The sequence below is a fragment of the Sodiomyces alkalinus genome (genome assembly GCF_003711515.1).
Source record: "Sodiomyces alkalinus F11 unplaced genomic scaffold SODALscaffold_2, whole genome shotgun sequence".
NCBI lineage: Eukaryota > Fungi > Ascomycota > Sordariomycetes > Glomerellales > Plectosphaerellaceae > Sodiomyces > Sodiomyces alkalinus.
Genome location: NW_021167080.1, coordinates 6,196,089 through 6,210,691, shown reverse-complemented (window position 1 = coordinate 6,210,691; position 14,603 = coordinate 6,196,089). Strand labels below are relative to the sequence as shown.

General features: G+C 40.3%; 1 protein-coding gene across 1 annotated transcript; it reads left to right on the top strand.

Moving 5' to 3' along the window:
• The first annotated feature begins 6,471 nt into the window (after positions 1-6,471).
• On the top strand, positions 6,472-8,230 carry SODALDRAFT_292665 (dioxygenase). The gene is made up of 2 exons (XM_028608701.1): positions 6,472-7,118; positions 7,252-8,230. The coding sequence occupies exons 1-2, from the start codon at positions 6,834-6,836 to the stop codon at positions 8,020-8,022; spliced, it is 1,056 nt and encodes a 351-aa protein (XP_028469516.1). The 5' UTR covers positions 6,472-6,833; the 3' UTR covers positions 8,023-8,230.
• The last annotated feature ends 6,373 nt before the right edge of the window (positions 8,231-14,603 follow it).

Genomic DNA, 14,603 nt, shown 5'->3' with positions numbered 1-14,603 from the left:
GGGGGGGGTATATTACGGGCCGTGGCCCGCGGAATAATCCTTAGCAGTGGCCGGGACTAAGAAGCACGGACTCCTAGCGAGGTCCGTGCGATCCTATATATACTTAGCCGTCTGCACACTGCGCAGACTTTTCCTTTCCTCCTTTCCTTCCTTAATTCGAATAATGTATATTTTCGGCCTCAATACGTGAACAACTTTTGACAAGCCGTTATATTAACTATATTATAGTCCGAAAAATTGTTAAAGACTCTAAGAACAATAATAAAAAGGTACGTTTATCGCTTTATTGCAACACTTAAATACTCTAACTAACTAATTTCGCATAATTCTTTACTAAACTTAAGTAAACGGTAAAGTTTATAATTAAGTTAATAAAGGATACGGAAAATAAGAAGTTCTTCCGTAAGGAAGAACTTAAGGGAGTATTAAATTAGCTTCCTGCTATTACCTCGGGTAGTAACTCTACCTCCTAACTCGCGCGGGTTATAATAGATATTCTTCGGGAGAATAGGTTTATCGTTACTCCTCCTGCTAACGGAAATAGCGTAGATATCACGTGGAATAGCACTCCGAATAGCACTAATAGAGCTTAGTAAATTATCTAGTATACTCTGATATTATCTTTTAGGGTTTACTTTTAGGTTTTAGTATAGTGTTTTAGTATTAGGATAACTATACCTTACTTTTTACTAAATTAACTAAACCGCCGGCGCGTAGTACGCCTAGGCGCGGGAATTTCGACTTTAACTACTTCTTTCTACCCCCTTTATACACTAATTATATTAAGATATACTCGAAAGTTCTTGAATTCTTATTATAGAAATACTTTGATTAATCCGTCCGCTGGTATTAAATTCGTAGTAAGATATACGACTCTAAATAATCCTTTTATATTCTCCTACCTTACCTAAAAGCGCTATATATCTATATAGCGAAGCCTAATCTTAATCCTAAAGCTATTATTAACTACTAGGCGTATTATTTACGTGTTATCGTAATAGATATCCTAAGGAGATTCTGTATTAAAGCGTATTCTAATAGAAAGACGCTTTAAACCTATTATTTCCTTTACTATTTACTCTAAAATAAGTAGCTTTACTTCGGTTATAGATATTATCGTTACTTATCTTATTACTTTCTATATAATTAATCCACTAAATAGGCTAATAAGGTAACCCTATAATAATCTTCGTGTATCTAAATTATCTATAAAAAAGGCGTTACTTATAATAACTATCGCCTATAAACTAATACTTAATCCATACTAAATTAAGAGGTCCCTTATTATAAATAAATAGCGGATAGCTTAGTCTACCGCCTTATAATACTTAGGAGAGGGGTTTCTAAGAAAGCAGGAGAGGATAAAGGCGGCGAATACTATATTAGGACGTATTATAACTATTATATAAAGCATTAATCCGACCTTTTCTTAATAAGATTTAATCTCTTAAGCGGTGGCTTTATCTTCTCTTTTCCGGTATTCTATAATAGGAATAGAGATTACTAAATAGGTATTTAGAGCGTTTAATTTAAACCTAGCTACGATCTTTTCGATATATAAGTTATAGGAGAGGAAAACCTTATATAAAGGGCGATCTCGAGTAATCTTAATACCTTAAAACTAATCGGGTTCCCCTTTTTCTAATACCTCGAACCTTATTTTAAACCCTTCGATAATCCTAAGGCTATTTATAGCACTATCTCTATAAAATAATATAAGAGTATTATCTATAAAGAAGATAACGAATACGTCTTAAGCCTTAGTATAGAATAGGCACGGTTCTTCCTTACTAGCCTCTATCTCTAAGTCTATTAGGGTGGCCGCGAAGGTCTAAAACTATAGCCTAGGCGAGTCGCGTAATCTATATAGTACTTTAAGAAGCTCTAAGCACTTATCGGGTTACTTAAATCTATTAGAAAGTTTATATATAACGGGCGTTCCTATTTTACTCCTTTAGGCGTTAATAAAGGCGTTAACGATATTAAGTTACTTAATGTCTAGATTAAACTAAGTAGCTAGGGCTATAATAATACGAAAAGATTATATAGAGAGTATTATTACGTAGGTTCACTTAATTATTAAGCTCTCTTATAAGTCCCCTCGAATATATAAGCGTGCCTTATATTATTTAAGATATCCGTCTTAGTCGAACTTATAGGTAAAAACCCACTTTAACGGAAAAGGCCTTAACTTCGCCTCTAAGCGTTTAATTTCCTTTTATATACACTTCTTAATTAGCTTATTTACCTCTTTCTACGTGGCTTTCTTAAACCGTTTATATATCAGGTAGTTAGTAAGCTTCTATTAATATCTTAGTATAGCCTTTAGGTGGTTATAATAAACCCTATTATCGATTAAGGGCTTCGGTAATATTATAGCCTTTTTTTAGTATTCGAATAGGTATTTATTTTAGTATCGGCTACTCCGAGGATTATTAAATTAAAGGTTAGAAGCCCTTTTAGCCTATCCTAGCGCTCTCCGTATTAATTAGATGAAAAAAAAGTATAAGTTAAAGGTATATCTGGCTCTATATAATATATCCGTAGATTAATCCGAATAGTCTTTCCTTAAGCACTGTAATTAGTAATTTTTACGCTTACGCACGTTATTTCCTTTACTAGTATACTCTTTTTCCTTTAATAGGCGGTCACCTTAGGAGTTAGTCGGATAGGTAGTCTAAATCCGGACGCCATAGTATAGCTAATACCGTGGTACGGATTAAGGGTAGCTAGTCCTTATACTATCGTCTATATACTCCTTTCTATAGTTAAAATCGTCGAAGTATCCGTATTAAGCTCTAGTATATATAATCCTAGCGTATTGGTTATAGTATCTTCTTAGGTAGCCGCTCCGTTATCTTATTAATTAGAAGAATTATTAATTAAGAGTTCCTCTAAACATTATAGCTTTACGCTTATAACCTAAAGATTCCTACTCTAAGGATTAGGTATTACGTGTAGGGTTTAAAGTCCTGTTACGGGCAGTTCGGGTGTATTAGGTGTATCTAGTAATAGCGATAAAGCGTTTAATTTAGCGTTTACTACTCCTACCCCCGAGTTTAACCCCGTGGACTATACTTATTCTCTAGAAGGTACGCTATTAATTAATCTACCCGGAGGGTAGGTCTATAGGATAAAGTCATTATCTTTATCTTCTGATATTTCGTAAATTATATGTTAGTTCCTTATTTTAGGCTCCGGAATTTATTCTACTTCTTTAAGCTATAGTTTATAGACAGCTACTTGTTAAACTATATATTACGCGTTATAATAACCTTCTAAAGCTATAAAATCTATACTCGGTAAATATTATAGGTAATATAACCTATAAGATACTTAATATATCCCTTTAGTTAAACCTTATATAGTTTCCTATTCCTCCTAGCCTCCCTATCTCTTATTATTAGATAGGCGTAGTAACTATAGGCATAAATACTACTCCAATTAGGGCGTAGGTCGGCTATATACTCTTTTACCGGAATCGGCGTATTATCTCTAAACTATAAGTCGAGGATTTTTACTAAGGAATAGTATCTATATCGTTATAAGAGACTTATATTATATAATAACGCTACCGTTCTAGTGCTTTCTGGCTATTTATCTAGGGGAATTCTTACTCCGTTAAGTATAGCATTAGAATTTATAATAATTAGTTAACCGGCTCTCTTACTACCTTTATTCGGTTTATAGGTATAAGGCGGTATAATTTCTATATCGATTCTTTAACTACTCGCCTATAGCTAGGTTATTAAATCCCCTACTAGATTAACGTTTAAGGGTTTATTATTACTACGTATCTTATAGATATATAATATAAACTACCGATTAACCTATTATTCGAAGGCTTATAGCGCGTTATAAACCGTAACGCTATTTTTTAAAGCCAAAGGCAGTATATAGATCTAGCCGCTATATTCGTCCTTTATTATAAGAAAATATCGTATACCCTTATAGCTTTTAGGTAGCTCTTAAAGATCCTAATAAATATGCTAAAACGGTTATAGGGAGCGGTATTCTAATATATATCGAGATATAACTTAACGTGCCTAGGTTCTAGAGTATATCTTATAGTCTATCCGCTTAGTTCCCTTAATTAACACGTTCCTAGTATTACGAATTAATACTTATAAAGCGCTTAGTCTAAGATAGCCTACTCTTAAATACTATAACTATTCTTTATCGACTCGCGGACAAGGAGGGTCACGGGAAGGTCGGTAATATTAGTAAGCTCTTATTAGTCGATCGACTACTATAATAAGTATATACTAATAGTTATAGTTAATTGGAATAATACTATATAGTATTAGTTAGAATAACGAATAAGAAGAAGAAGATAAAATTAGCTTATACTAAAGGATAGTTATATTAAAGCGTCGAAGTAGCTTTAATAAGACTACGCTTTTCTCCGCCGTTTCAAAGCGTAACGAGTAGTTATAACCTAAATACTAGATCTCTACCTTATATAATAGAGCTTCCGATATAATATTTATATAAAATCCCTTTATAATAACTATATCATTAAGCTCTAAGTTAGCTTTCGGAGTAACTAAAGGTTTATTAAGAATTCTCTTAAAAAGCCGTTTATTTTTACTAATAATTAGAAAATTAGTTATACCGGATTTAATAGATCCTTTTATAAAAATAAAGGAACCTAGAATAAATAGGTTAATTAAGTTAATAAGGTGAGTTACGCCGTAATTATTAAGAAGAGTGCTTTATAAGAGCGGGTAAAGGCTAGGTCGGAGCGCGGCGTAGATCCTAAGGACCTTTTCTATAGTATAGATAAAGGCGGGATCTAGGATAGTTATAATAACCTTCCTAAGATACTTATCTCCCTTACTATTACCGCTCTCCGAGCTTTCCTATCCCTTTTCAAATAGTTTTTCGCGTAAGCTCTTCCACTTTAGGAGCTTAATCTCCTTCCTTATCTCTTTACACCACTTATTATTAATATAGGTATTAGATCTTTACTCGTATTTTCCGGTTAGAGTATACTCTAGCTTAATATAATACTCTAGCTTTTATATATATTCGCGTCGATAAGGGTAATTTATACTCTTTTTCTTAGGCTTCTTTCCGCCTTTATTATTATCTAAGTAGTCTTTTAGAGTCGCATAAATACTATAGCGCGTACCGTCTATAGTTAAAGCGCTTATAATAGCGTTAAACTCGCGGCCGTATATTAGAAGATCGGAAATCTTATCGCCGCGGACCTCTTTTATTATTAGCTCCTAAAGCTTAGTTTCTGCCTAAATACGCGTAAACTTCTATCTAACTACTATAAGGAAGTGCCGAATAATAATAGGTCCTTTAATCTTAGTTACCTTTTATTAATATACGCGTTTAATAAGGGTATTCTACTCTATATACTATATAGCTATTTTAGTATTAGCTTAATAAGCGTTTTATAGATACTTTTCGTATACTCCTCTTACCTCTTCCTTTATATAAATACTACTCAGAGTAAAGCTAATCTTAAATTCCTTTATTACGTAGCGTAATATAAAGTATCGGTTTTACTTTTCTTTGTTATAGCCGGGATATTTCTTAATAGCCTCTTCGATAGCCTATTAATAAGTAAAGGTCTTTATAGTAGTTTTAAGTAATTAATTAGCCTTATTAAACGCCTTAATAAGGCGACTAAGCTTTTAATTCTAGGCTATAGTCTATTAGTTCTTAATTTCGGCGAGGCGTATAAGCTCCTATATTAAGGGTATAATAGTATTATCGCCCTCGCCTTAGGAATACTATTCGCGTAGTTAATCTAGGGATTTAGGTATAATATACTTAGGACGGTTATTTAGCTAATCCTTTTAACGAGGATCGAGTAATACCTAAACCTTTATCCTTTACGTATACGACTAGATATAAAAGATCTAATCGGCCTATTACCGCGTGGATTTAAGGCGCGGGATATTAAGCGTTTTAGCCGTGATCTCGAGCTTATTCGATATAGTATTAAGTAAGGGTTTAGCGAATAAAAGCTTATTATTAATAAAGATAGCGTAGAAGGGCTCCGTAATACTATAGAAGTATATAAAAATAAACGTAGATAATAGATTTGTAGGAAGTTATTAGTTATTACTATTACCCGAGCTTATAACTATTAAATTCACGGGAGCGTGCTTATAGGGAGCGTTAATTTAGGAAATATATAATGATATTTTTCTATAAAAAAGAAAGAAAAAGGGGACGGGTATACGTGTCCTAAATACATCTACCACCTTCTAAGCGAGGATAGTAGGGCACCTCTAACTAATAGGAGGTCACTATACCGTGGCTCACGTGATAGAATGTGATAAAAGGGCAGGGTTATGGAACTGTAGCTTCTACCTGCCGAATGGCCGGCACCTTAGTTGTTCCGTCTCCGCCGCTGACTTTATTGGAGACAACGCCTGCCCCCCGGAACCACCACCAGACTGACCCGAGACCCAGTCCCATCTGCCGCCGTCCCATTCCGTCCACCATAATCCCAGACTAGGGATCGCGACGGAGATAATGCCGGTGATGTCTTGCGAACCATCTAGCGTCAAATGGTAGTAATAATAATGATTATGGAGGATTACATAAATAAGGGCGTCCATTTTTTCTCATCGGGACCGGTGCCTCGCAAGTATCTGGACTCGCGAGAGGGAGGGATTTCAAGTCATCAACCCTCTCCTGGACGGCCGAATCCGGTGCCGACCCAAATCCTGGCATGGTGTAGTCTGATATTCGAGAGCTCAGTACTATAAAACATCAAAAGCGAAACTAAAAACAGGAACGGACGCCTCTCGGCATCTTTTTAAAAAAGTGATTGAAAAAAATTGCATCTCCTGCATACTGCAACAAGAATGGCGAACCAACAGAAGACGTCTGCCAGCAGCGGCAAAGAAGGAGCGGCGGAAGGACAAACCATAAACGCCCCGTCGCTGTTGGATCTTACCAGCGACAACATCACGCCCAACACTATCCGGATCAATTCCCAAGGCGACAATGCGAGGTTGATCTACCTCATGTCGCGGCTGGTGACGCACTTGCACGACTTCGCGCGCGAAACGAGACTAAGCACAAATGAGTGGATGGCCGCCCTCGATTTCCTTGTCAGATGCGGTCAGATCAGCAGCGATGTCCGACATGTAGGTTTTGGGTTATTTTTTCCTACATCTCGTCCTTCTTTGTCGGCCAATTTTTTTTTTCTTTTGGGGGGGGGGGGATGCTCCTCTACCATTGTTCGTCTGTATGAGAGGAAACGAGGGCTAATTCGCAAAGGAATTCATCCTGCTATCGGACGTCCTCGGATTATCCCTGTTGGTCGACAGTATCGACCACCCCAAACCCCCGTCTTCCACCGAGGGCTCCTTGCTGGGTCCCTTCCACACGCATGACGCCCCGACGTTGGCCAGCGGGGAGGACATGTCGGATGACCCGGAAGGGGAGCCCTTGCTAGCCCTCTGCACCGTGAAGGACACCAAGGGGAACCCCGTCCCAGGCGTCAAGATCGACATATGGGAGACGGACAGCTCGGGCCACTACGACGTACAGCACGCAGACCGCGGCGGTGTCCCGAGCGGACGGTGCGTAATGGTCTCCGATTCGGAGGGGACTTTCCGGTTCCGCGCCATCCGGCCCGTGAGCTACCCGATTCCGCACGACGGGCCCGTTGGCAAACTGCTCCGGCTTCTGGGACGGCACTGCTGGAGGCCGGCGCACATGCACTTCACGTTCGAGAAGGACCAATGGGATAAGCTCGTCACGGCGCTCTACATCCGCGGCGACCCCTACGAGTCGTCTGACGCCGTCTTTGGGGTGAAGAAGAGCCTCGTTGTCGACTTGGACAAGGTGGATGGTGAGACGGCGAAGAAGTACGGCGTCGACGTCGGCGGCGAGGGAGGGATGTGGCTGCTGAGATATGATTTTGTTCTCGTGTCGGAGGAGGAGGCGCAAGAGCTTAGAGATCGGAACGCCATTGAGGCTTTGGCCAAGTTGGGGTTGACGCATCTGAAGCTTGTGGACCATCTGCCGGTTCCCGAAGTGGATTAAGAGGGACTGTGGGCCGAGGGAGGATGAGAGACACTGGTCACGATACCGGCACCGCGATGATGGCATAGACTCGTGAATTGTCCCCTTTGCTCCATAACGAACTCTTGATTCTAGATATCGTACGAAGTCTCAGTCTCACCTTGCCCTCGATGCACGAGGGCACGACGAGACTAGACGGCCGCCCTAGTAACTATCATCCTCCCTCAAGAGGCCCAGATAAATGTTAAACTGTGTATCATTTCTGGAAGTTGAAGAACGCCATGAAAAGAGCTCCTGGGTCGTGTCCTACCTTAAATGCGTGTAGTGCCCAGAAAGCGCATTAGTCAGAGACCCCACCACGCGTATTGAATTATGACGTAGGTAGATCAGATTTTCTCGGTGCTGTGCTTTATAGATACACCCGAATTGCACGGAATACGGAGTATGTACTTCGTACACTATAGATTCACTGAATATGATGGGTGCGTTCCGTGTAAGACTATATATAAACTGATATCCAAGCGCGAGGCTAAGCTAAGGGTAGGTATAGGGGGGTGGCTAGGAAAAGTTAAGCTAAGGGTAGGTGTAGGGCTAAGTTTTAATTGGTCGAATACTTAAATACCCGTATACCGGTATACCGGTATAGGGGAAACGTTTCTCCAGACTTCACGAGTCGCGTTATAACACGTTAACGTGTTATTCCCCTCTTTTTCGTGGCCTTCACGTTATTATATCTCTTTCCTTTTACCACCACTCTATATTCTCATATAGAGTATTTTCGTGCTATTATTATACCCATCTATTAATAGTTTTTTTATTAACTTTATTAATATCAAATAGGTAGTCGCAAAGAGTGAAAAGGTAGGGTTAGGTAAGGAACCAGGTATAACCACGATAGGATTATAATAGGGTTAGAATATAGGTATAGCCAAAGAGTCAGATTAATCGCTGGCCTCCCCTCCGAAAGGGGGAGGCTCCCTTACTCCTTAAGACTATGCTCTACTCCTCGAGGGCTACTTATTTGCTTCCTTAAGGGCTACCTTATTTACTTCAAGGGACTATCCTATTTACTATATAATAACTTACTTTATTTATACCTTAAGGGGTCTCGGACTAGGTATACCTAGACTCCTATAGGTTTACACTAAGGACCTATTATAACTATTACTATAGGCACCTAATATAGCGACCTCCCCCGGATACTCCTATCCTTAGGAGCGCCCGATCCGTGCCGGCCTCTTAGCTCCTCTAGAACCTAACCTCCGAGCCCGTCCCTATTTCCCCCGGTGCCCCGAACCAGAGCCCCCCCCCCGGCGGGACCCTAATAAGTCCCCGACAGGTTCCTACACGGAGCCTCTTCGGCCGTGGCTCTAACCCGGGTACGTACCCCCTCCCTTCGTCCTATTAACTAAGCCCCTAAAGCTAATATCCTACGCCGGGCTCCTAATAGGTTCTAGGGTGGTTCTTTCCCGGGCCTTCGGATTTACCCCTTTATCCTTTTAGGTTATCCCTTTTATCTATCTATAAAGACTCCCTCGCGTGGTGTTACGTGGGGCCCGATATTACTCCTTCCGCGAGTTCGTAGCTTCCTTCTTTATACTAAAAATAGGCGTTATATAACTACTATTAAGGGGGGATATTTCGTAATCCTACCGTTATTCTCTTTTCCTATTCTTTTTCTCCCTCTTCTATACTTAATTTCCGATTATACTATATCTAGTAAGTCTACCTAATCTAAGATATCGCGTACTAATAATCTTATAGTCTTAATTAATTTATCTATTATTATCTTATAAGTGCTTCCTCGTGTCTCTAGTCTATAATACTAGCTAACCATACGTCTAGTATAATTACTATACCTTCCTAGGAAGATAATAATAATAAACGCGCCGTTACTCCCGCGAGTATAATATGGTCCTCTAAGAGGATTAAGATCGTGGTTACGGCGTTAACCTCGTAGTCCGCTAAATAGTCTACCCCGTAGCTAACTACGCCAGAGCCTTTTACTCCTACTACGGCTACGTTATCATCGACTACTACGCCGTTAGTCACTCTACGCTAGAAGGTAGTGGATATCAGTATAGGCGGGGATCTAAAAGCCCCCTATATACGTTATATGGGTAAGTTAGTAGCGATTAACTTTAAGGAAAAAACGCATACTATTAAGGCCGTAACGTGCCGTTATACCGATAATAGTCGGCGGACGAATAAGTGCCACTATTACTCTAAGCATAATAGCCTTAAGTGCCGCGTAATAAATTATATATCTTTATCGTTATCCCGATACGCCTTTATTCCCCTTTATATCTCTCTATTATCCCTATAGCTATAGTCCCTCCCTTTATAGACTACTCTATAGTCCTGTTTTCTAATATATATAATAGCTCCCTATCGCCGGTAAGAACGCTACCCAGTAGCTATAAAAGGTTTTAGTTATCGCTATCGAGAACAGTGGATTAAACGAGAGTCGTCGTGTAAGTATTACTATATCCCCGCGTTAACCCTATATAGTATCCTCACTAATCCTTTATAGTACTAGGCCATAGCAGTTCGATACCAGGTATATATAGAGGATAATAACGGTGAGGTGGCTAGGCGGGAGCCTACCCCTCTAGATAATAAGTTAGTGGGGTTTGAGGACGCTCTCTTAGGGGCGTAATTAGGACGGTATATATAGAGGAAACGGGTTTTTTTTCTTTTTTTTTTCAGGTTTTTTACTAGCCTTCGGGTTAGGTTTCCCCCCCCTTTTTTTTTTACTAGCTTTAGGATATTCCTATCATAACCCTAACGGTCCTAACTATACTTCGCTATAATATAATCGTGTTCTATTATAACGGTTAATTAGGGGAAAAGTAGAGCTCGAGGCGATAAGCTATTATACTAGAAGAATTAGAACGGGGTCAGGGGCGTCGCATTTAAGAAGAGGAACAGAGATCGAGACTAAAGCGCTTAAAAGGAAGAATATAGTAACCGAGGCGATAATACCTATATAGTGCCTATCTAGATTAAGGGGGGGTCCCTGTCTAAGAATTTATCTCCACGACCTATTAAAGGGTTTTTCTAGGTTAATATAGCCGATATATAGATAGTGTATAAACCCATTTAGTCCCTAGTAAGTCTTATTATCCGTAAGGAGGGGGAAAGAATAGATAAACGTCCTTACGTCGTGTTTATAAGGTCTCCTATAGGGGCAGGGTATAAACCCGTTTAGTTCCCTGATGGTCTCGCCTTAAAGTAGGCGTCGACGAGTTCGTCGGGGATATTCCGCTTCGGCTTCTAAGTGTTTTCTTCGTCGCTATAACCGGCCTATTTAATCAGGTATTAGCACCGTATACCCTAATATCGATAGTCTAGGATAGCTTCGACCTCGTACTTATCCAAATCCGGTTCGATATCGACTATAGGTGGTGGTTCCAGTTATAACCTATCGCGAGACCTCTATAGTTCTAGCAGGGAAACCGGGAAGACGTTATAAATTCTTATAGCCTTTAGCAGTTCTAATTAGTAGGCCAGGCTATATATACCGACGATCTTAGTCACCTTATACGGCCCGATAAACTTATCGCTAAGCTTTTTCGAGGGTCTCTTCTATCGGATATTCTTCGTGGATAGTAAGACGTACTCGTCCACCTTAAACCTCCGCTAGGTATAGCTATTATTATAATACCGTTCGTAGGAGGCCTACGCCCTCTTAATAAGGTCCGAGATAGACCGGCGCTAGGCTATAAGGTATTCCGCCCGGGTCTTAGCTTCGGCGGCACGGACCTCGCCTACCCTCGGAAGCTATACTTCGTCAGGTCCCCTTAGATTATAGCCTATCAGGGTATCGGATAGGGTATAATATATCGTAGAGTGCCACACTATATTATAGGTGAATTCTGCGAGCGGTAATCGGTTAACCTAGGTATCCTATTCCTGCGAATAGAATACACGCAGGTAATACTCGAGGTTCTAGTGCTATCGCTCTATCTATCTATCCATTTATAGGTACCACGCTATAGATAGGCGTCTTATAGTACCAAGGCAGCGATATAAGGTTATCTAAAAACGACTTATAAATAGCGAGCCTCGGTCTAATATAATACTATCAGACAGGCTAAAAGTGCGAAAAACATAACACTACAGGGACTTAGCAAGTCCTTCTACTATCAGGGCACCGCTTATAGGGATATAAATAAAATAATTTATTAGGCGGTATACTACTATAAGGATAGTATCCTATTTCATATCTATAGTCGCGCTATAAACCGGCGGTAGGCCCGTGATAAAGTTAATAGATATCTCTATAAAGGGGCGCTAAGGTACTAGGAGACTCGCTAGCTCGCTATATAGCTTATAGTGCCACAGTTTAGTGCGTTAATATATAGTATAGGTGGGTATAAACTACCGTATATCGCGTAGGAGATAATCCTAAAAGTAAAAATCCGATATCCTCTTAATAGTTCGTGTAAGCCTATAATACCCCATGCTAGGCCTATTATAGAAACACTACAGGACCCTTTAACGGAGGCTAGAGTAGTCTAGTATAAAAACACGATTCTTAAAACGAAGGATACTACTACTCCTAGACTACTATCCATACATGGTATTATCGCCGTAGGCCTCTCGCTAACAGGCGTAAAAAGGGTCCTCCGCTTACACCTCTATTACTTCTTCTAACAGGGTAAGGGAATTAAGAGTAGGGATAATAGGGTTAGACTCGGGGGCAGTACGGGAACTATACTAGTTCCCGATAAGGCCTAAAATAAAACGCCTCGAAAAAGGCTCTAAAGAAAGATTATCCGCTTACGTCTCGACTATCTTTTCTGGTAAGGTAGGAGGAGTGGGAATAGCGCGGGTACTATACTAGGTCCTATATAGGCCTAAGGCAAAACACTTTAAAGCAGACTCTATAAAGGGAGAAAGGTTATCCGCTTACGTCTTAACTACTAAGGTAGGAGGAGCGGGTTCTAAAAAACGGTTATCCGCTTACGTCTTAACTACTAAGGTAGGAGGAGCGGGTTCTAAAAAAAGGTTATCCGCTTATATCTTAACCACCTTCGGTAAGGTAGGAGGAGCGGGAAAATCATAACCGGGGCTATTACGGGAACCACCGTAGTTCCCGATATAGCCTAAAACAAAACGCCTTAAGAAAAACTCTAAAACAGAAAAAAGATTATCCGCTTATATCTTAACCACCTTTTCCAGTAAGATAGGAGGAGCGGGAATATTAAAACCGGGGGCGTTACGGGAACTATACTAATCCCCGATATACCCTATAGCGAAACGCTTCGAAAAAGACTCTACCGCCTTAGCCTAGTCAGTCTTCAGGGCGCGCTTATAGGGCGCGTGCTAGGGCTTCCTTAATAGCCTATCCGCGGGGTTTAACGTCCTTAGGCGGTGTCGAATCTTAAAATTAAACAGGATAAGCTCCTTAAGCCACTATACGTGCTAGCCCTTAAGCTTCGGCTTATCTAGTAAATAACGATAGTTTAGGTAGTCTATCAGGACTACTATAGGGCTCTAACTATAGGCTATATAGTAGCGCTACGTACGGAAAGACTCGATATTAGCTATAAGCTCCGAATCGGGCGTGCTATAATTAAGCTTAGTGCCGCGGAGCTTACGGGATATAAACGTAACGGGTCTTTATAGCCTATCCTCGAGCTAACTAATAATAGCCCTAATTATAAAAGCGGAAGCGTCTAGCTTAATTCGTATAGGTAGAGTAGGGTTAAAATACCGTAGGACCGGTGTCTTCTAAAACAACAGCTTTATTTCTTCGAACACGACCCGGGCCTACTAGGAAAGCATAAGGACCCCGGTATAGCCCTTAATAGGGCCCCCTTTAAGATAGTCTATAAGAGGGGCGGCCACCCTAGAGTAGTTCCTAATAAAACGCCTATAAAAGCCCGTAAAGCCTAGGAAGACCTATATCTTCTTAACACTATTAGAAAGGTCCTAGTCGCGGATAGCCTTAACACGGGATAGGTCTATACGTACCCTATCTAGGCTATAGATAAACCCGAGGAATTCCACGTCTCTAGTCTTAAACTCGCACTTATCGGGGTTAGTATATAGGGACTACTACCTAAGCCTTATAAGGACCTCGCGGACGTGCACGCGGTGGGTGGCTAGGTCTTTACTATAGACAAGAATATTATCCAAATAAACTATATAGATAGTATCGATAAGACCCGTTAGCGCTTAGTTAATATACCGCTAAAAGCTCGCGGGGGTATTAGTAAGCCCGAATAGCATAACGAGGTACTTATAGTGGCCGTATTTTATCTGGAACGCCGTTTTCTACTCGTCGCCTTCCTAAATCCGTAACCGATAGTATATATTCTTAAGATCCAGCTTAGTGTAGTACTACGCTAAAGACAACCGATCCAAGATTTCGTGGTTAAGGGGCAGGAGAGTATAGTCCTTAATTATCACCTTATTTAACTCTTTATAGTTAATATAAAGACGTAGCTTACCACCCTTCTTAGGGATAAACAGGATAGGGGCACCGGCTAGACTAATAGATAGTCTAATCCAGCCTTTCGCGATAGTATCCTATAAGTACTAACGCAGTACCTCAAGCTCTTATACGGCGAGGGGGTCAATAGGGCCGTAGG